Source organism: Panthera pardus, unplaced genomic scaffold (genome assembly GCF_024362965.1).
Source record: "Panthera pardus isolate Hobbes unplaced genomic scaffold, ASM2436296v1 HiC_scaffold_27, whole genome shotgun sequence".
Classification (NCBI taxonomy): Eukaryota; Metazoa; Chordata; class Mammalia; order Carnivora; family Felidae; genus Panthera; species Panthera pardus.
Window position 1 is genome coordinate 83,368,725 of NW_026526843.1, and position 22,835 is coordinate 83,391,559.

Consider the following 22,835-nt stretch of genomic DNA (forward strand, 5'->3'; position numbering starts at 1 on the left):
TCTTCTTTGGCGAAGTGTTCAATCAAGTCATCTGCCCATTTTAAAATTGGATTGTTTTCTCGCTCTTGAAATTGGGGAGAGTTATTTATGTATATTGTTTACAAGTCCTTTGTCAGACACAAGTCCTTTGTCAGATACGTTTGTAAATATTTTGTCTATATTTCTTCAAGCCACGTCTTTTCATTTGCTTAGTGTTATTCACAGAGCAAGAATTTTTAATTTTGAAAATGGCCAATATATGAATTATTTCCTTCACGCACGGTTATTTCAACATCACGTTTAAGAATTCTTTGCTGGGTCTGGGGTGCCTGGGTGTCTCATTGGGTTGAGCATCTGACTCTTGATTTTGGCTCCGGTCATGATCTCAGGGTTTGTGGCTTCAAGCCCTGCATTGGGTTCTGCGCTGACAGTGCAGAGCCTGCTTGGGATTCTCTCTCTGCCCCTCCCCTTCTTGCTCTCTCTGTCTGTCTCAAAATAAATAAATAAACATTAAAAAATAATTCTTTGTTGGATCCTAAGTCATGAAGATTTTTTCCTGTTTCTTCTATAAGTTTCATAGTTATTGGTTTTCCATTTAGATCTGTGATCTCTTTTGTGTTAAATTTTATATAAGGTGTAAGGATTAAGTTGAGGGTCATTATTTTGCATATGGAATTCCATTTGTTCTAACCCCATTTGTTGAAAGTATAATTTTTCTCTTTTGAATTGCGTTTGCAGTTTTGTCATAAATAAATGGGCTGTGTTTGTGGATCTGTTTCTGGACTCTGTTCTGTTGATTTATAGATCTAACCCTCTGCCAGTACCACACTTTTTTAAAGTTTTTATTCAAATTCCAGTTAGTTAACATACAGTGTAATGTTAGTTTCATGTATACAATATAGTATTTCAACACTTCTATACAACACCCTGTGCTCATCCCAACCAGTACCCTCCTTAATCTCCATCACCTGTTTAACCCGTCCCTCCACCCACCTCCCATCTGGTAACCATCAGTTCTCAATAGTTCAGAGTCTGTTTCTTGACTTGACTCTCTCTTTTTCCCCTTTGCTTGTTTGTTTTGTGTTTTAAATTCCACATAAGTGAATTCATATGGTATTTGTCTTTCTCTGACTTACTTCACTTAGCATAATACTCTAGCTCCATCCATGTCGTTGCAAATGGCAAGATTTCATTCTTTTAAATGGCTGGGTAAAATTCCATTGTATATGTATACACCACATTTTCTTTTTTCTTTTTTTAAAGTATTTATTTATTTATTTATTTATTTATTTATTTATTTATTTTTTATGAAGTTTATTGTCAAATTGGTTTCCATATAACACCCAGTGCTCATCCCAAAAGGTGCCCTCCTCAATACCCATCACCCACCCTCCCCTCCCTCCCACCACCCATCAACCCTCAGTTTGTTCTCAGTTTTTAACAGTCTCTTATGCTTTGGCTCTCTCCCACTCTAACCTCTTTTTTTTTTTTTTTTCCTTCCCCTCCCCCATGGGTTTCTGTTAAGTTTCTCAGGATCCTCATAAGAGTGAAACCATATGGTATCTGTCTTTCTCTGTATGGCTTATTTCACTTAGCATCACACTCTCCAGTTCCATCCATGTTGCTACAAAGGGCCATATTTCATTCTTTCTCATTGCCACGTAGTACTCCATTGTATACACCACATTTTCTATTAATCAGTTGGTGGACACTTGAGCTGCTTCCATCATTTGGCTTTTGCAGGTAATGCTGCTATAAACATCAGGGTGCATGTTTCCTTTTGAATTAGTATTTTTGTATTCTTTGCGTAAATACCTAATAGTGCGATTGCTGGATCATAGGGTAGTTTTATTTTTAACTTTTGAGGAGCCTCCATAGCTGTTTTCCAAAGTGGCTGCACCTGTTTGCATTCCCACCAATAGTGCAAGAGGGTTCCCCTCTCTCCACTTCCTGCCTAACACCTGTTGTTTCGTGTGTTGTTGATTTTAGCCATAATGGCAGGTGTGAGGTGAAACCTCATTGTAGTTTTGATTTGAGGAGTGATGTTGAGCCTCTTTTCATGTGTCTGCCATCTGGATGTCTTCTTTGGAAAAATGTCGATTCATTTCTTCTGCCCATTTTTAATTGGATTATTTGGTTTTTGGATGTTGAGTTTTATAAGTTCTTTATATGTTTTGGACAATAACCCTTTATTGGATATGTCATTTGCAAATATCTTCTTCCATTCTCTAGGTTGCCTCTTAGTTTTGTTGATTGTTTTCTTTGCTGTGCAGAAGCTTTTTATATTGGTATAGTCCCAGGGGCTTATTTTTGCTTTTGTTCCCTGGGCACAGAGACATATCTAGCAAGAAGTTGCTGTGGCAGATGTCAGAGAAGTTACTGCCTGTGTTCACTTCCAGGATTTATATGGTTTCAGGTCTTATAGTTGGTCTTTTATCCATTTTGAATTTATTTTTGTGTATGGTGTAAGAAAATGGTCCGGTGTCATTCCTCTGCATATTGCTGTCCAGTTTTCCCAACACCATTTGTTGAAGAGGTACTATTTTTCCTATTGGATATTCTTTCCTGCTTTCTCCAGGATTAATTGACCATATAGTTGTGGGTTCTATTCTGTTCTATTGATCTGTGTGTCTGTTTTTGTGCCAGTACCACACAGTTTTGATCACTTTGTAATATAACTTGAAGTCTGGAATTGTGATGCCTCCAGCTTTGCTTTTCTTTTTCAAGGTTGCTTTGGCTGTTTAGGGGCTTTTGTGGTTTCATACAAATGTTAGGATTGTTTGTTCTAGCTCTGTGAAAAATGCCGTTAGTATTTTGATACAGATTGCATTAAACATGTAGATTGTCCTTTGGATAATAGACATTTTAACAATATTTGTTCTTCCAATCTGTGAGTACAGATTGTCTTTCCATTTCTTTGTGTCATCTTTAGTTTATCAGTGTTTTATAGTTTTCAGAGTACAGATATTTTCACCTCTTTGGTTAGGTTTTTATTCCTAAATATCTTATTGTTTTTGGTGCAGTTGTACATGGGACTGATTGCTCAATTTCTGTTCTGCTTCATTATTGGAATATATAAATGCAACAGATTTCTGTATGTTGATTTTATATCCTGCAACTTTACTAAACTTGCTTATCAGTTCCAGCAATTTTTTGGTGGAGTCTTTTGGGTTTTCTATGTATGGTATATTGTCATCTGCAAACAGTGAACATTTTACTTCTTCCTTGCTGATTTGGATGCCTTTTATTTCTTTTTGTTGTCTGATTACTGTGGCTAGGACTTCCAGTACTGTGTTGAATAAAAGTGGTGAGAGTGGACATCCCTGTCTTGTTCCTGACTGTAGAGGAAAAGGTCTCAGTCTTTCCCCATTGAGTATGATGTTAGCTTTGGGGTTTTCATATATGGCCTTTATAATGTTGAGGTATGTTCCCTCTAAACCTACTTTCCTGAGAGTTTTCATCATGAATGGATGTTCTATTTTGTCAAATGCTCTTTCTGCATCTATTGAAATGATCATATGGTTCTTAACCTTTCTTTTCTTTTCTTTAAAAAATGTTTAACATTTATTTATTTTTGAGAGACAGAGCATGAGTTGGGGGAGGGGCAGAGAGAGAGGGAGACACAGAATCCAAAGCAGGCTCCAGACTCCAAGCCGTCATCACAGAGCCAGACGTGGGGCCCAAACCCACGAACTGCAAGATCATGACCTGAGATGAAGTCAGACACTTAACCAACTGAGCCACCCAGATGCCCCTTAACCTTTCTTTTCTTAATGTGCTGTAACATGTAGATTGATTTGCAAATATTGCAACTCAGGAATAAATTCCACTTAATTGTGGTGAATGATATTTTTCATGTATTTTTAGATTTGGTTTTGTAGTATTTTATTGATAATTTTTGCCTCCATGTTCATCAGGAATGTTGGCCTGTACTCTTTTTTATTTATTTTTATTTTTTATTTCATTTTATTTTTACATTTTTTTCTTTATGTTTATTTATTTTTGAGAGAGAGAGGGAGAATGAGCAGGGGCGGGGGAGAGAGAGGGAGACACAGAATCTGAAGCAGGCTCCAGGCTCTGAGCTGTCAGCACAGAACCCGATGCAAGGCTTGAACTCACAAACTGTGAGATCATGACCTGAGCCGCAGTAAGATCCTTAACCGACTGAACCACCCAGGTGCCCCTGGCCTGTAGTTCTTTTTTAGTGGTGTCTTATCTGGTTTTGGTGTCAGGGTAATGCTGGCTTCATAGGATGAATTTGGAAGTTTCCTTCCTTTTCTGTTTTTTGGAATAGTTTGAGAAGAATAGGTATAAACACTTCTTTAAATGTTTGGTAGAAATAGGGGAGCCTGGGTGGCTCAGTCACTTAAGCATCTTACTCTTGATTTTGGCTCAGGTCATGATCTCATGGTTCATGAGTTCAAGCCCTGTGTGTGGCTGCACACTGATAATGTGGAGCCTGCTTGGGATTCTCTCTCTCCCCCTTGCTCTCTGTCCCTCCGCCACTTGTGCTTTCTCTCACTCACTCTCTCTCCATTTCTCCAAATAAATAAATAAATAAATAAGCTTTAATTAGGCAATTTTTTAAAAAGCCTCTAAATATTTGGTAGAATTAGCCTATGAAGCTGTCTGGCCCTGGACTTTTGTTTGTTGGGAGTTTTTTGATTACTGATTCAGTTTGTTTGCTGGTTATCAGTCTGTTCAAGTTTTCTATTTCTTCCTGTTTTGGTTTTGGTAGCTTATATGTTTGTAGGAATTTATCTGTTTCTTCCAGGATGTCCAGTTAGTTGGCATATAGTTTTTCATAGTACTCTCTTATAATTACTTGTATTTCTGTGATGTTGGTTGTTCTGTGTTGTCTCTCATTTGTGATTTTATTTATTTGTGTCCTTTCTGTTTTCTTTTTGATAAGTCTGGCTAGAGGTTTATCAATTTTATTAATTTTTTTCAAAGAAATAGTTCCTGGTTTCAGTGATTTGTTCTTTTTTTTTAAATTTAATTATTTATTTTTTAAAATTTATATCCAAATTAGTTAGCATATACTACAACACTGATTTCAGCTGTAGATTCCTTAGTTCCCCTTTACCCATTTAGCCCATCCTCCCTCACACAACCCCTCCAGTAACCCTCAGTTTGTTCATATTTATGAGTCTCTTCTGTTTTGTCCCCCTCCCTGTTTTTATATTATTTTTGTTTCCCTTCCCTTGTGTTCATCTGTTTTGTCTCTTAAAGTCCTCATATGAGTGAAGTTATATGATTTTTATCTTTCTCTGGCTAATTTCACTCAGCATAATACCCTTCATTTCCATCCACGTAGTTGCAAATGGCAAGATTTCATTCTTTTTGATTGCCGAGTGATACTCCATTGTATATATATACACCACATCTTCTTTATCCATTCATCCATCAGTGGACATTTGGGCTCTTTCCATACTTTGGCTATTGTTGATAGTGCTGCTATAAACATTGGGGTGCATGTGCCCCTTCAAAACAGCATACCTGTATCCCTTGGATAAATTTTTTTTAATGTTTATTTATTTTTGAAGGAGAGAGAGACAGTGTGAGCAGGGGAGGGGCAGAGAGAGGGAGACAGCATCTGAAGCGGGCTCTAGGCTTTGAGCTGTTAGCACAGAGACCAACTCAGGGCTTGAACTCACAAACTGAGATCACGACCTGAGCCAATGTTGGATGCTTAACTGACTGAGTTGCCCAGGTTCCCCTGTTCTATTATTTTTTAAGTTTCTGTATCATTTATTTCTGTTCTAATCTCTATTATTTCCTTCCCTCTGCTGGTGATAGGCTTCATTTGTTCTTTTTCTAGCTCCTTTATGTGTAAGGGTAGGTTGTTTATTTGAGAGTTTTCTTGCTTCTTGAGGTAGGCCTGTATTTCTGCATACTTTCTTCTTAGGACAGCTTTTGCTGCATCCCAAAGGCTTTGGAGAAGTGTGTTTTAATTTTCATTTGTTTTATGTATTTTTTAATTTTTTCTTTGATTTTCTTGTTGACCCATTCGTTGTTTGGTAGCATATTGTTTAACCTCCATATATTTATGGTCTTTCCAGATTTTTTCTTGTGGTTAACTTCAAGTTTCATGGTGTTGTGGTTCAGAGAACCACATAGTATGAATGGTATGATTTCAGTCTTTTTGTATTTGTTGAGGTCTGTGTTGTGACCTAATATGTGATCTATTCTGGAGAATGTCCCATGTGCCCTTGAAAGTAATGTGTATTCTGCTGTTTTAGAATAGTATGTTCTGAGTATATCCATTAAGTCCATCTGGTCCAGTGTGTCATTCAAAGCCATTGTTTCCTTATTTATTTTCCATTTAGATGATCTGTCCCTTGATGTAAGTGGGATGGTAAAGTTCCCTACTATTTTGTATTATTATCAATTAATTCCTGTAAGCAGTTGGTTAAGCATCCAACTTTGGCTCAGGTCATGATCTCGCGGTTCATGAGTTTGAGCCCCATGTTGGGCTTTGTGCTGACAGCTCAGAGCCTGGAGCCTGCTTCAGATTCTGTGTCTCCCTCTCCCTCTGTTCCTCCCCTGCTTGCACTCTGTCTTTCTGTCTCTCAAAAATAAGATTAAAAAAATAAATAAAATGAGTCTCTTGTATTGGGTGCCTGGATGGCTCAGTGGGTAGAGCATGTGACTCTTGATCTTGGGGTTGTGAGTTAAAGCCCCACATTGGATGTAGAGATTACTGAGAAAATAAAATCTTCAAAAAGTGAAAAATAAAATGAGTCTCTTGTAGGCAACATATAGGTGGTCTTGTTTTTTAATCCATTCTGACACCCTATTTTTGTGATTGGAGTTTTTAGTCCATTTACATTCAGAGCAATTATTAATAGATATGTATTTGTTGCCATTTTATTTCTTGTTTTGTCATCATTTCTGGAGATTTTCTCTGTTCCTTTCTGGTCTTTGTCACTTTTGGCCTTTCCATGCCACTCAAAGTGTCTCCTTTAGTATTTCTTGCAGGGCATGTTTACTGGTCACAAACTCTTTAATATTTGTTTGTCTGGAAAACTCTTTATCTCGCCTTCTGTTCTGAATGATAGCTTTGCTGGATAGAGTATATTCTTGGCTGCAGATTTTTCCCATTCAGCACTGTGAATATATCATGCCACTCCCTTCTGGTCCATTTACATTCAGAGTAATTATTGGTAGATACGTATTTTATTTGTATTGCTTGTTTTGTGGTTGTTTCTGGAGATTTTCTCTGGTCCTTTCTTGTCTTTCTCTCATGTTTTGCTAATTTTCTTTAAAATTTTTTTTTAATGTTTATTTATTTTGAAGGAGAGAGAGACAGAGTGTGAGGAGGGGAGGGGCAGAGAGAGAGATAGAGAATCTGAAGTGGGCTCCAGGCTCTGAGCTGTCAGCACAGAGCCCAAAGCAGGGCTCGAACTCATGAGCCGTGAGATCCTGACCTGAGCTGAAGTTGGATGCTTAACCAACTGAGGCACCCAGCCCCCCCATTTTGCTCATTGTCTTTTAGTGATATATTTGGATTTCTTTTTATTCTTTTCATGGTTATTAGTGGTTTTTGATAGATGGTCACCATTAGGTTTGTGTATAACATCTTCTGCAAATAGCAATGTATATTGATGGTCATTCCAGTTTGAACCCATTCTTTTCTCCTCCCCACATTTTAGGTATGTTATATTTTATATCCTTTTTTTGTCTGAGTTCCTTCACTGATTTTTACAGAAATGATCTGATTTTGCAGAAATATGCAGAAATATTTTTTACTGCTTTTGTATTTCCTGCCTTTATACCGTCACTTTTGAATTTTTTTGTTTATTTAATTTTGTTAATGTTTGTTTATTTTTGAGAGAGAGTCCAAGCGTGAGCGGGCAAGGGGCAAAGAGAGAGGAAGACACAGAATCTGAAGCAGGCTCCGGGCTCTGAGCCGTCAGCACAGAGCCAGATGTGGCGCTCAAACTCATGAACAGTGAGATCATGACCTGAGCCGAAGTTGGACACTTAACTGACTGAGCCACCCAGGCACCCCTTTTAAGTTTTTTTTTTTTAATTTATTTTGAGAGAAAGTGAGCACATGCACCGGGAAGGGGGAGACAGAGAGGGAGAGAGAGAAACTAAAGCAGGCTCTGTGCTGTCAGCGCAGAGCCTGACATGGGGCTCAATCTCAGGAACTGCAAGATCATGCATGACCTGAGCTGAAATCAAGAGTCGGATGATTGGGGCGCCTGGGTGGCTCAGTCAGTTAAGCGGCCAACTTCGGCTCAGGTCATGATCTCATGGTTCGTGAGTTTGAGCCCCATGTCAGGTTCTGTGCTGACAGCTCAGAGCCTGGAGCCTCCTTTGGATTCTGTGTCTCCCTCTGTCTCTGCCCCTCCCCCGCTCACGCTTTGTCTTTCTAAAACATAAATAAAAACATTAAAAAGTCGAATGATTAACTGAGCCACCAAGGCACCCCTGTACTGTCACTTTTGTCTCTCCTTTCCACTCAAAGACTCCCCCTTAATATTTCTTGCAGGGCTGGTTTAGTGGTCACATGCTCCTTTAGTTTTTGTTTGTTCAGGAAATTATTTTTCTCTCTATTCTGAAGGATAGCCTTGCTGGATAGAGTATTCTTGGCAACAGATTTTTCCATTCAGCAATTTGAATATATTATGCCACTCCCTCCTGGCTTGCCAAGTTTCTGTTGATAAATCTGCAGGTAGCCTTATGGGTCTTCCCTTATAAGTTAAGGACTATTTTTTTATGATTTTATTTCTTGACTAATCTCTACACCCAACCTGGGGCTCAAACCCACAACCCCAAGATCAAGAGTCACATGCTGTACTGACTGAGCCAGCCAGGCACCCCTTAAGACTTTGTCTTGCCGCTTTTAAGATTTTTTCTTCATCACTATATTTTGCACATTTAATTACAATATGTCTTGCTGTTGGCCCACCTTTGTTGATTTTGATCGGAGATCTCTGTTCCTTGTGGATCTGGATGTCTGTTTCCTTCCCCAGGTTAGGGAAGTTTTCGGCTCTTATTTCTTCAAATAAGTTTTCTGCCCCCTTTTCTCTTTCTTCCTCTTCTGGGACTCCTATAATACGAATGTTATGTTTGATGGAGTCACCGAGATCCCTAAGTCTATTTCTCGTGTTGCATAATTCTTCTCTTTCTTTTCTTCAGCTCTATTATTTTCCATTAGTTTATCCTCTCGGTCACTAATTTGTTTTTCTGTTTCTTCTAACCTGCTGTTCATTGCACCAGGTGTGTTTCTGATCTCATTTATTGCATTCTTCATCTCTGATTGATTTGTTTTTCACTCTTTTATCTCTTTGGTAAGCATCTCACTGATGTCTTCTATTTTTTTCTCAAGCCCAGTGAGTATCCATATGATTGTTCTTTTTTTTTTTTTTTAACATTTATTTATTTTTGAGACAGAGAGAGACAGAGCATGAACAGGAGAGGGGCAGAGAGAGAGGGAGACACAGAATCTGAAACAGGCTCCAGGCTCTGAGCTGTCAGCACAGAGCCTGACGCAGGGCTCAAACTCACAGACCGTGAGATCATGACCTGAGCTGAAGTCAGACGCCTAACCAACCAAGCCGCCCAGGCACCCCCATCTGATTGTTCTTTAAATTATCCATCAGGCATGTTACTTATATCTGTTTTGCTTAAATCTCTGGCCATGGCCTTACCTTGTTTATTCCTAGGTATTTTGTTCCTTTTGATGTACTTGTAAATCTGGTTTTCTTAATATGGCTTTCTGATAGTTTGTTTTTAGTGTATAGAAACACAACAGATTTCTGATTATTAATTTTGTGTCCTACAACTTTACTGAATTTATTTGAGTAGTTATTTGGTGGTGTCTTTAGGGTTTTTAATGTAATAGCATGTCATTTGCAAATAGTGACAGTTTTACTTCTTCCTATTTAGATGCCTTTTATTTCTTTTTTTTTCTGTGTTGATTACTGTGGCTAGGCCTTCCAGTATTCTTTTGAATAAAAGTGGTGAGTAGACATCCTTGGGTTGTTTCTGATCTTAGAGTAAAGGCTTTCAGCTTTTCACTGTTGAGTATGAAATTAGGTGTGGGCTTGTCATATATAGCCTTTATTGTGTTGAGATACCTTCTCTGCATATCCACTTTGTTGGGGGTTTTTATCATAAATGGATGTTGAAATTTGTCACATGTTTTTTTTGGTGTATCTCATTGATTTTTGGATGTTGAACCATTCTTGTATGCCTGGAATGAATCCCACTTGGTCATGGGGTGTGATCCTTTACATGTTATTATTGACATTGAATTCGGTTTGCTAATATTTAGTTGAGGACTTTTGCATCTATGTTCAGCAGGGATATTGGCCTGTAATTTTTTTGTAGTGTCTTTGGTTTTGGTATCAGGGTAATGCTGGCCTTGTAAAGTGAGTTTGAAAATGTTCCTTCCTCTTCAAGAGTTGGAATAATTTGAGGAAGCCAACTTGACCTGGACTTTTGTTTATTGGGAGTTTTTGATTACTGATTCAATTTCATTGTTAATAATTGGTCTACTGAGATTTTCTATTTCTTCATGATTTAGTCTTAGAAGATTATATGTTTCTAGGAATTTGTCCATTTTTTCTAGGTTGTCTAATTGGTAGTATATAACTTTATTGTGTTCTCTTTTCCTTTGTATTTCTGTGGTATCAGTTTTAATTTCTCATTTGTTTCTGATTTTATTATTTGGGCTCTCTTTTCTTGAGTCTGGCTAAAAGTTTGTTCATTTTGTTTACCTTTTCAAAGAACCATCTCTTACTTTCATTCATCCTTCTATTTTTTTTTTTAGTGTCTATTTCATTTATTTCCATTCTGATCTTTATTCTTTCCTTTCTAATACTAACTTTGGGCTTTGTTCTTTCTTTATTTCCTTAAGTGTTAAGACAGATTGTTTATTTGATGTTTTTCTTGTTTCCTGAGGTAGACCTGTATTGCTATGAACTTCTCTCAGAACTGCTTTTGCTGTGTCCCAAAGATTTTGGAACATTGTGTTTCCATTTTCATTTGTCTCATGTTATCTTTTGATTTCTTTTTGATTCATTCATTGGTTAATAGCATGTTGTTTAGTCTCCATGTTTGTGTTTTTCCAGTTGTTTCTTGTAATTGATTTTTAGTTTCATACAGTTGTGGAAAAGATGCTTGATATGATTTCAGTCTTGTTAAATTTATTGACTTGTTTTGTGATCTAACACGTAGTCCATCCTGGAGAATGTTCCCTGTGCACTCAAGAAAAATGTGTATTCTCCTGTTTTTTTAATGTTTATTTATTTTTGAGAGAGAGACAGAAAGAGAGAGAGAGAGAAAGAGAATGAACACAGGATGGATCCGAAGCAGGCTTGAGTCTCTGAACTGTCAGCACAGAGCCTGACGTGGGGCTTGAAACCACGAACTGTGAGATCATGACCTGAGCTGAAGTAGGATGCATAACCGACTGAGCCACCCAGGCGTCCCATCTCCTGTTTTTGGATGGGGTGTTCTGTATATATCTATTAGGTCCCTCTGGTCTAGTGTGTTGTTTAAGGCCAATGTTTTCTTTTTGATTTTTTTGTCTGGATGATCTATCCATTGATTTAAGTGAGGCGTTAAAATCCCCTACTATTATTGTATTGCTGTCTATTTATCTCTTTATTGCTGTTAATATTTGCTTTATATATTTAGGTGCTCCTATATTCAGTTCATACATATTTACAAATGTCATATCATCTTGTTAGATCAACCCCTTTATCATTATGTAGTACCCTTCTTTGTCTTTTGTTATGGTCTTTGTTTTAAAGTCTAATTTTTCTGATACAAGTATTCCTATCCCAGCTCTCTTTTCATTTCCACTTACATGATATATCCTTTTCTATCCCTTTACTTTCTTTTTTTTTAATTTTAATGTTTATTTTTGAGAGAGAGAGCAAGTGAGCATGAACAGGGTAGGGGCAGAGAGAGAGGGGGATACATAGAATCTGAAGCAGGCTCCAGGCTCTGAGTTGTCAGTATGGAGCCTCACACGGGGCTTGAATTCATGAACTGCGAGATCATGACTTGGGCCGAAGTTGGAAGCTTAACCAACTGAGCCACCCAGGTGCCCCTCTACTTTTAGTCTGTGTGTGTCCTTAGGTTTGAAGTGAGTCTCTTGTGCGTAGCCTATAAAAGGGCTTTTTTCCCATCTGTCCACCCTTTGTTTTTTGATTGGAGCGTTTAGTCCATTTACATTTAATTATTGATAGATATGTACTTATTGCCATTTTGTTAATTGTTTTCTGGCTGTTGTAGTTCCCCTCTGTTTCTTCTTCTCTTTCTTCCCTTCTGGTTTGTCTTCTGTAGTGTTATGTTTAGATTCCTTTCTATGTATTTCTGTAATTTTTTTCTTTGTGGTTACTGTTCGGTTCACATATAACATGTATGTAACTCATTTTTGAATTGACAGTATATTAATTTTGAACACATTCCAAAGCTTTAAATTTTTACTCCCCCCTCCTACATTTTGGATTTTTGATGATACAGTTTACTTTTTATTTTATGTATCCCTTAACTGTTTTATTTTCAATTAATTTTACTACTTCTGTCTTTTACCCTTCATACTTGCTTTATAAGTGGTTGATCTACTATCTTTAATTTTTACCTACCTTTTCTATTTTCACTTTCGTATGTATTTTAAAATTAATTAGTGCCTTTTCTTCTTAGCTTAGAGAAGTCCCTTTAACATTTCTTGTAAGGCCAGTTTAGTGGTGATGAACTGTTAGATTTTGCTTATCTGGAAAACTCTTAATCTCTCCTTCAATTCTGAATGATAACCTTGATGGGTAGAGAATTCCTGGTTGGCACTTTTTCCCCTTTTAGTACTTTAAATATGTCACCCCACTCCTTTTTGGTTTGCAAAGTTTCTGCTGAAAAGTCTAAAAACCTTATGGGGTCTCCTTTGTACATAGTATTGTTGCTTTTCTCTTACTGCTTTTAAGATTTTCTTGTTATCCTTGGGGTGCCTGGGTGGCTCAGTCGGTTGAGCCTTTGACTCTTGTTTTGGCTTGGGTCATGATCTCATGGTTTGTGGGTTTGAGCCCCACATCGGGCTCTGTGCTGACAGTGTAGAGCCTGCTTGGGATTCTCTCTTTCTCCTTCTCTCTCTGCCCCTTCCTGGCTCGTGCACACGCATGCTCTCTCTCTCTCTCTCTCTCTCTCTCTCTCTCTCTCTCTAAATAAATAAATAAATAAATAAATAAATAAACCTAAAAAAAATATTTTCTCACTATCCTTAACTTCTACCATTATAATTATAATGTGTCTTGGTGTGTTTTTCTTTGGGTTCATCTTAATTTGAACTCTCTGGGCTTCTTGAACTTGAATGTCTGTATCCTTCCCCGGGTTAGGGAAGTTTTCAGCCACTATATCTTCAAGAAATTTACGATCCTTTTTCTCTTCTCCTTCTGGAACTCTTACAATGCAAATATTATTCTGCTTAATGTTGTGCCTGTGGTCCTTTAAGATATCCTTACTTTTAGTTCTTTTTTTACCTTGCTGCTCTTCCTGACTGTTTTCCATTGCTTTGTCTTATGGTCCTCTGATTTGTGCTTCCATTTCATTCATTCAACTTTTGAACCCCTCTAGTGTATTTTTCAGTTTAGTTATAACTTCTGTTTGGTACTTATATATTTTTTTCTTTTTGTTGAAGTTCTTACTGTGTTCATCCATTCTTCTCCTGAGATCAGTGAGTATCTTTACGACCATCACTTAGAATTCTTTATTGGGTAGGTTGCTAATCTCTATTTCATTAAGGTCTTTTTCTGAGGATTTGCCTTCTTCTTTGGTTTGGAACATATTCCTCTGTCTCCTCGTTTTGCATGTCTCTCTGCGTTTGTCTGTATATATTAGGTAAAACAGCTACCTCCCTCAGTCTTGAAGGAGCAGTCTTGTGTAGGAAATGTTCCATGTGGCCCAGAATTCTCCCTTGGCCACCAGAGTCTGGCACTCTGTGGGTGTCTCTTGTGTGGGCTGCATGTGCATGCTGGCTCTGATAGGGCCGGCCTTAGCTGCTGTGTGGGGAGGTCAGGACTCAGGGCACTTGCCTGGCTTTGTTGTGAGTGGACTGCTTCATGGGGGAGAGTGGGATTCAAGCTGTTAGCCCATCCATTGTGGCTTGGTCTCTGCATGGGGAGGGCAGGGCTCATGGCACTCACCCTATCCATTCACAGCTTAGCCACTATGTGGGAAGGTGGGGATGGGTCACTGACCTGGCCTGTTTGCATCTTGGCCACTGAGCAGGGAGAATGGGGCTTGGGATGCTTCACCTGTCATTCCTGTGGCTTGGTATCTGCAAAGGTTGCATGGTGCTTGGGGTGCTAGCCCAGCCCTGTTGTGGGTTGGGCACTATGCAGGGTGCGTGGGGTGCTAATCCAGCCCAGTTATGGCATGGGGTGGGCAGAGCATGGCCTCTGGTGCTAGTAAGCACCAAAAATGATGCCTGTTGGTTTCATCACCATCAAATTAGGATGAGATTGCTAAAATGCCATTGTCCAGTGCTTCCATCCCCAGATAAAGTCCTTGTAAGTTCCTGCCTCTGTGACAGCTGCTTTGAGTGGGATCTATATGTTCCCTGTAGTTCTATGATTCTCCTGATCTTAATCCCCATTGGTTTTCAAAACTAGACATGTTGGGGTCTTATTTTTCTGATGCTGGCCCCCAGGGTTGGGGGTTGCTGAAGTGGGGCACAATCCCTTTACTCTTTGAGTAGAGTTCCATATTTTTGGGATCCCTTCTGATTGTGGGGTCACCACGTCTGGGGTGGGTGGGTTCCCAGGCAAGGCTCTGTCATTGCCTCTCCTGCCCTTCTCAGTGTGTCTCCTTGTCTTTTGTTATGGATGTGCTGTTCATCTAGTTCTCAGGTCCTTTTTAGAGGAAAATTATTCCACATATAGCTGGAAGTTTGTTGTGTCCATGGGAGGAGGTGATTTCATGGTCTTCCCACAGGGCCATCTTGAACTCCTCTCTCATTGTGGTTTTATTTTGCAGTTTCCTGATGTTAAGTATCTTTATATGTACTTATTTGTAATTTGTATATCTGTTTTAGCTTAATATCTTTTGCGTTTTTTTAGTTTTGAGAGTTCTTTATGTATTCTCAATATAACTTTTTTTTTTTTTTTTTTTGGCCAGAATGTGATTTGTAAATATTTTGTTTCATTCTGTGGCTTTTTCTTCTCTTAACAGTGTCTTTGAATTTTACTGTCCCACCTAAGAAATATTTGGCTACCCTAATGTTAAAAAGGTTTTCTCCTATATTTTCTTCTCGAAATTTTATAGGTTTAGATTTTGCATTAGGTCTGTGATCTATTTTGAGTCTAAGTTTTATATATATTGGAGGTATTTACTGGAGGTTTTTTCTGCGTATTTATATCCAGTTGTTCCAGCACCATTTGTTGAAATGGGAACTCCCATTTTCCATTGAATTGCCTTTGCACTTTTTCTAAAGTTTATTTATTTATTTTTGAGAGAGAGAGAGAACGGGAACTGGGGAGGGGCAGGGAGAGAGGGAGAGAGAGGATCCTAAATAGGCTCTGCACTGTCAGCATGGAATCCAGGGAAGGGCTCAAACCCTCAAACTGTGCGATCATGACCTGAGCCGACATCAGGAGTTGGACACTCAACTGACTGAGCCACCCAGACGCCCCTACCTTTGCACTTTTGTCAGAAATAATGTTTAAGTATAAAGAGATAAAGTACATTTAATTATATGTGAAATGCAGTTTATTTTTTTTTATTTTATTTTTTTTAATTTTTTTTTTCAACGTTTTTTATTTATTTTTGGACAGAGAGAGACAGAGCATGAACGGGGGAGGGGCAGAGAGAGAGGGAGACACAGAATCGGAAACAGGCTCCAGGCTCCGAGCCATCAGCCCAGAGCCTGACGCGGGGCTCGAACTCACGGACCGCGAGATCGTGACCTGGCTGAAGTCGGACGCTTAACCGACTGCGCCACCCAGGCGCCCCTGAAATGCAGTTTATATGTGAACAACTTGATGCATTATCACAAAGTGAACACACCGTGTAGTCACCCTCCAGGTCAAGATTAGAACATAATGAGGACCTCAATCCACACTCATGCCTTCTCCCAATCAGTACCACCCACAAAGATAATCAGTCACTCCTGATTTTTAGCATCATGGATTGGCCCTGCCTGTTCTCTTACTATTTTTAAATAGAATCATGCAGCATGTACTCTTGTGTCTGGATTCTTTTGTTCATCAATACATCTGCAAGATTCATCTGTGTTGGATGTGTAGTTGTAGTTCATTTATTTTCATTACCACCCAGGATCCCGTTAAGTGACTGTGCCACAATTTACCCGTTGTATATTGAGGGACATTTGATTTTTTTCCACAGTTTTCGTTTTAGAAGTAGTGCTTGTGTGAACATCCCTGTACTTGTTTTCTAGAGCATATGTGCATGATTTTCTTTAAGCCGTGTACCTAGAAGTAAATTCTATTGCTGGGTCATAACATATGGAAATCGTTAACTTTAGTAAACAGTGTCAAACTGTTTCCCCAAGCAACTCTGCCAGTTTATATTCCTACTAAGTATGTGAGAGTTCTCATTTCAACACAATCTTACAATATTTTAGTCTGCTTAATTATAACCTTTCTTTTTTAAAAAAAAATTTTTTTAACATTTATTTATTTTTGAGACAGAGAGAGACAGAGCATGGATGGGGGAGGGTCTAGAGAGAGAGAGGGAGACACAGAATCTGAAACAGGCTCCAGGCTCTGAGCTGTCAGCACAGAGCCCGACGCGGGGCTTGAACTCACAAACCGCGAGATCATGACCTGAGCCGAAGTCGGACGCTTAACTGACTGAGCCACCCAGGTGCCCCTAATTATAACCTTTCTAGTGGGGGCATAGTAGTGTCTCAGCATGGCTTAAAACTTCATTTATGTGGGTGCTAATTGCATTGAGTACATTTAAGTGGTTGCCTGAGTGCTAATGGGGTTGAGTACGTTTTCTTATGTTCATAGGTCATTGAGGTTTTCTTTTTAGTGAAGTACATATTCACATCTCTTCTCTGGTTTTTTGTGTTGTGTGTTTCTTATTGATTTGTAGGACTTTTGTTATGTTCCAGATAAGATCCCTTTATCACTTTTTAATGTTTATTTATTTTTGAGTGAGAGACAGAGAGTGTGGGAGGGACAGAGAGAGAGGGGGAGACATAGAATCCAAGTGGGCTCCAGGCTCTGAGCTGTCAGCACAGAGCCCGACGTGGGGCTCAAACTCATGAACCGTGAGATCATGACCTAAGCTGAAGTCGGATGCTTAACTGACTGAGCCACCCAGGCGCCCCCTTTATCACTTTTGAGTGTAGCAGATAGTCTTCCCATTTAAACCTTGCCTTTTTACTTTTGTACTTAAAAAACATTTTTTTTAATGTTTCTTTATTTTTGAGAGAGAGAGAGAGAGAGAGAGTGCAAGCAGGGGAGGGGCAGAGAGAGAGGGAGACAGAATCTGAAACAGGCTCCAGGTTCTGAGATGTCAGCACAGAGCCCAATGCAGGACTCGAACCCACAAACCATGAGATCATGACTTGAATCAAAGTCGGATGCTTAACCAACTGAGCCACCCAGGTGCCCTGTACCTTTTTAAAATGTAAATTCCAGTTAGGTAACATACAGTGTAATATTAGTTTCAGGTGTACAATTTAGTGATTCAACACTTAAATACAACATCCAGTGCTCATCACAAGTGCACTCCTTAAATCCCCATCACCCATTTCATCCATCCCTGCACCCACCTCCCCTCTGATAACCGTCAGTTTGGTCTCTATAGTCAAAAGTCTTTCTTGGCTTGCCTCTTTCCCTCTTTTGTTTTCTCCTTTCCTCATTCATTTTGTTTTCTAAATTCCATGTATGAGTAAAATCATATGGTATTTATCTTTCTCTGACTTATTTCACTTAGCATAATTCTAGTTCCATCCATGTTGTAAATGACAAGATTTCATCCTTTTTTATGGCTGAGTGATATTCTGTCGTATATATATACCACTTCTTCCTTATCCATTCATGAGTCAGTGGACATTTGGGCTCTTTCCATAATTTGGCTATTGTAAATAATCCTGGTATAAACATTGAGGTGCATGTATCCCTTTCAAGTTAGTATTTTTGTATTGTTTGGGTAAATACCTAGTAGTGCAATTGCTGGATCATAGAGTAGTTCTATTTTTAGCTTTTTGAGGACCCTCCCTACTGTTTTCCAGAGTGGCTGCACCAGTTTACATTCCTACCACCCTTGCCCCATATCCTTGCCAACACCTGTTGTTTCTTGTGTTGTTAATTTTAGCCATTCTGACAGGCGTGAGGTGATATCTCATTGTGGTTTTGATTTGTATTTCCCTGACTGCGGTGCTATTAATCTTGTGACATTTTAAAGCCTTTTCTTTATGAGTAGCTCTTTTCACATCTTGTTTTAGAATTCTTTCCCTACCCCAGGACTATGAAAACATTTTCCTTTATTGTTTTCTAGCCACCTTATTGTATTATCTTTCACATTAGATTTACAATTTATCTGTAGTTGATTTTTGTGTATAGTGAGTTAGTGGCTAAGTGTGGTTTTTTCCCCCCATGTAGATAATCCAGTAATCCATCCACATTTATTTGAAAAGCTCATCCTCTCCCCACTGCTCTGTAGGGCCAACTTTTTCATAACTCAGGTATCCATACACATTTGGATTCTTTAAAAATTCTTTAATGTTTATTTATTTTGGAGGGGGGCGGACAGAGAGAGAGGAGACAAAGAACCTGAAGCAGGTTCCAGGCTCTGAGCTGTCAGCATAGAACTTGAATCGGGCTCGAACTCAAGAACCATGAGATCATGACCTGAGCCAAAGTTGGACGCTTAACCGACTGAGCCACCCAGGTGCCCCTGGATTCTATTTTTAGTTCTACTGGACTATTTGTCTATCCTTGTGCGAATACCACATTCTCTTTTGTATATTCGATATACTTAGAGAATATTCCATATATTTGATGGAGTAGTTTTTCTACCATGATTTGTGATTTTCCAACAATGTAGGCCTCTTGTATTAAGTCATCATCATGAACTGGGAACCCAATCAGAAGTTCCTTTCATCCTCCTCACCCGGTGATCAGTATTTTAGAATAAAAGGAATGTACAATTACAGGGACTCGTGACATTTGAGGATGTGGCTGTGGATTTCACCCACGAGGAGTGGCAGTACCTGAACCCTTCACAGAAGTCTCTGTACAGAGAAGTGATGCTAGAGACCTATAGCAACCTGGTCTCTGTGGGTAAGAATGGCTTCCTCAGGTAACTTTGCTGTTTGTGATTGTCTCTGACAGAGGGTGTATCCTTTCTCAATTTTGAAATCTTGTAAGACCTCTGAACTGCTTGAGAAGTTTGACATTGAATTCTGGGGATCAAAGTTCCTTTTCCCCCCTTTGCTTTCCTGACAGGGTGTTTGTGAACTCAAAACCCAGGTGAAGTGGTTTGACTTGACCATTATGTCAATTGATAGGTCTCTTGGGCTGCCCCACACTCCACCTTCTTCTTTCTCAGAGGCTCTGAAGACCAAGGAGGTGTCACTGTCATTTCTCATTAGCAGGGCAGCAGGTTACCAAACCAGACCTCATCCTCAAATTGGAGGTAGAAGAGCCATGCCTGGCAGAGACAAAAATCTCAATTTGGGACTTTCCAGGTAAGCGGGATTGACTCAGACGATGGTGACACTAAGTGCCACCTTGTCACCCAGGAGTAAGGACCTCTGAAAGGGCTTTCAGGAATGTCTTGAGAAAGGTTGTGACCATTTGATGTTGTTAGTTAGGGACATGAATATCTCAGACATAAGACTGACATCCTCACCCCTGTCCCATACTCATCAGACCACTCCCCTTAAGTTGGTGCTCACCCACAGATTTCTGCACAGCTCCTTTTCCCAGCATGGAAGTGTCTTAGCTGCATGTCCCTGCCCCTAAGCCCTGCCACTTCTCCCATTCTCATTTCCCTTGCTGCCTTATCTAAAGCCAGACCCACATTAGTCACAGGCCTAGGAACAAAGGCTCTAATTCCATATTGGATTACCTGATTCCACTCATTTTAGATATTCCTATCACATTTGCTCTCCTAGAAAATCTTGATTATCTTTTTTAAAAAATAGCTTTATTGAGATATAATGCACAGACCATAAAATTCACTCTTTTGAAGTCTGCAGATTCAGTGATTTTTAGGATATTCACCCAGTTATGAGACTATCACCACTATCTAATTCTAGAACATTATCATCACCCCAAAAAGAAACCCTTACCCCTTATCAGTCAGTCTCCATTTCTTCCTTCCCCCAGCCCCTGGCACTTACTGATCTACTTTCTGCCTCTATGGTTTTTCCTATTCTGGAAATTTCATATAAATGGAACCATACAAAATGTGGCGCACTATCTCTTCTATACCTCGAAAGTAAATAAGTAAACTTTAAAGAAATAAAAGGGAAAAAAAGATGGACAGGAATCATTTGTAGGTTATAAGAAACAAGAATCCAAGTAGCTATAAGCACACCCAGCACCTAGATTCTGATTTCTCAGTACCATTCCCCACTAAAAAGGAATCGAACATCCTTGGAGAAGCTGCTGATTCTAGGTCTGAAACAGGGAAAGTACAGTGTGAACTGAGAAAGAAAGAATATGAATGAATCCCGAGCAGGCTCTGTGCTATCAGCGCACAGCATGATGTGAGGCTTGATCCCATGAACCATGAGATCATGACTTGAGCCAAAACCAAGAGTTGGATGCTTAACCAATTGAGCCACCTCAGGCGCCCCTCCTCTTTTATTTTTATAAAGTAACTGGTTGTCTTTTAGTTTCCCACATTCTGGACTTTGCTAAGTCCCCTATGGTGGTATTTAACATACTCCTCTGTCCCTTGTTTTTCTTGTAAATTGGTGGTTAGATTTTGAAATTTGATCAGATTCAGGGTTTTATGTTTTAGCAAGTTTACTTCCTAGCTGGTGTAACATCCTTCCATTAGGAGGCATGGTTGTCTATTGTAATGATGAGTTATCGGTGATTATTGCTCAGATCTATTAATTCATTAATGTTTGCAAAGTGGTGATATTCTATCATTCCTTCTTTGTTGATTAGCTGGAATATTTCTATAAAGAGGATTGCCCTTCATCTATTATTTGGTTACATGTTAGTTCCATGAGTTCCATATGAGTTGCATATGTTTTTCCATATATTTACCAGTTTTAAAAAATAAGGAGTTGGTTTTGTAGAATCATTCAAAAGGTGACTAATATGTCCTTTTTGAGGATCCATATTTTATTTTTTAATCCACTGCCTTATTCTTACTGTGAATCAAACTTCCCTGTCTCTGGCCAGTGGAAACCCTTTCAAGTTGGCTCCTGAGTCTTTGCTTCCTTGCTTTCTGTTACAAGATGTTCCAAGCTCATTTTATATATTTTCCATCTCCGGCCTGGAATCAGCCATTTCTCTAAGGATCCCTGGTTTTTTAGGGGTAAATAGTGTTTTCAGACCACAATTTAGACATTATGGAATTGTTTCTAGGCCTTTTTATTGACAAAGCTAGGAACTATGTTTTAAAAAAAAAGATTTTAAAGAGAAAGTATATCATCTGTTCAAATTGGTATTTCCAAATCAAATTCTCTGCTTAAAGGTTTTTACTTTGTTAATCTTAACATCTGATGGTAATATTGTTAGTATTATTCTGAAACTGCTAAATGTCTATAGTGGTTTCAATTAATTGAGGTAATCATGTTGGTGCCATTAAGAATCAAGACTTTTCAGCATGGTTGTTTGGAAATACAGATGAGGGTATAATTATTATTATGGAAGCCTTTTAAATTCAGTTTTGCTTATGATTATATAAAATATTGCCTTGGTTCCAAAGTCAAATCTAGAAAACAAGGTATATTTAAAGAAGTTCAGCTGCTTTCCCTCCATCTCATTCTCTTCCTTCCTTTTTCCTGTAAGTAATCATTTATTAAAATTTAAAGGTATAGTCTTCCATTGTTTATATGATGAGCCCATATAAATATATATTTATATATTTCTTTCTTTAGAAAAATGGTAGCCTATTATGTACAGTTTTATTTACCTTTTTTTCACTTAATGGTCAAGAACATGTTGAATATATTGACATATTCCTTATTTCTTCTTATAGGAGTATAGTGGCTCTTAATCATAATAGTAGTTGTTATTGTAGTAGTAGCATCAGTTGTTCTAGCAAACATTTGAAAGTACTTCCTATGTGCCATGCATGCCCTGTTATAAGCAGGTTAATCCTATCAACATTTGAGTAAGCACTATTACAACTCCTGTTTCCAGATGGGAAATAAAATACAAATAGATTAGGTAAGTTGCTCAGGTCACAGAGCAAGTGAATGGTTGAGCCAGGATTTGATCCTGGGCTAGAGAGCTTATGACCTTAACTATGCTGCTTCTTACCACCTAATGAGGTCCAGATTCAGTAGATGCTTGGTGGAGCTTGGGTCCCATCAGATGTATTTTGTAAAAGCTTTTCCTGTGATTCTGATGTTCATGCCTGGTTAAGAACTAGTGCTTTGCTAATATAATTAAGGATGTCATAGGAACATGATCCATTTTAAACTTCAGTATTACTATTGTAAGTGTTATCATTGTTAAATCTAAATGGTAATGAGTCTTTTTTTACTCTTTCATCTTTTTTGTACATTTGATAATTTTCATACAGAATTTTAGGAGAAGGTAGGAAAAAATTAAACTACAAAAATGATTAAAATTCAGTATATATGCAAAAAGTATTTAGCATATTTTATTGACTTCAAGATCCAGTTGATTTTTTTAAATTTAATTTTAGAGAGTGTGTGAGTGAGGGAGAGGGGC

At 38.6% G+C, this 22,835-nt stretch overlaps 1 protein-coding gene across 8 annotated transcripts in view; it reads left to right on the top strand.

Moving 5' to 3' along the window:
• The window catches only part of ZNF182 (zinc finger protein 182), a 30,071-nt gene that overhangs the window by 3,242 nt on the left and 3,994 nt on the right, over positions 1–22,835 (top strand). For 6 of the 8 annotated variants that reach the window (XM_019417563.2, XM_019417564.2, XM_019417566.2 and 3 more), the window contains 2 exons: positions 19,124–19,250; positions 19,562–19,657. In XM_019417563.2, the coding sequence (XP_019273108.1) occupies positions 19,124–19,250; positions 19,562–19,657 (223 nt within the window). Of the gene's footprint in view, positions 1–19,123; positions 19,251–19,518; positions 19,658–22,835 lie in introns of those variants that run through there. The other 2 variants (XM_019417568.2, XM_019417570.2) reach the window with 2 other exon arrangements.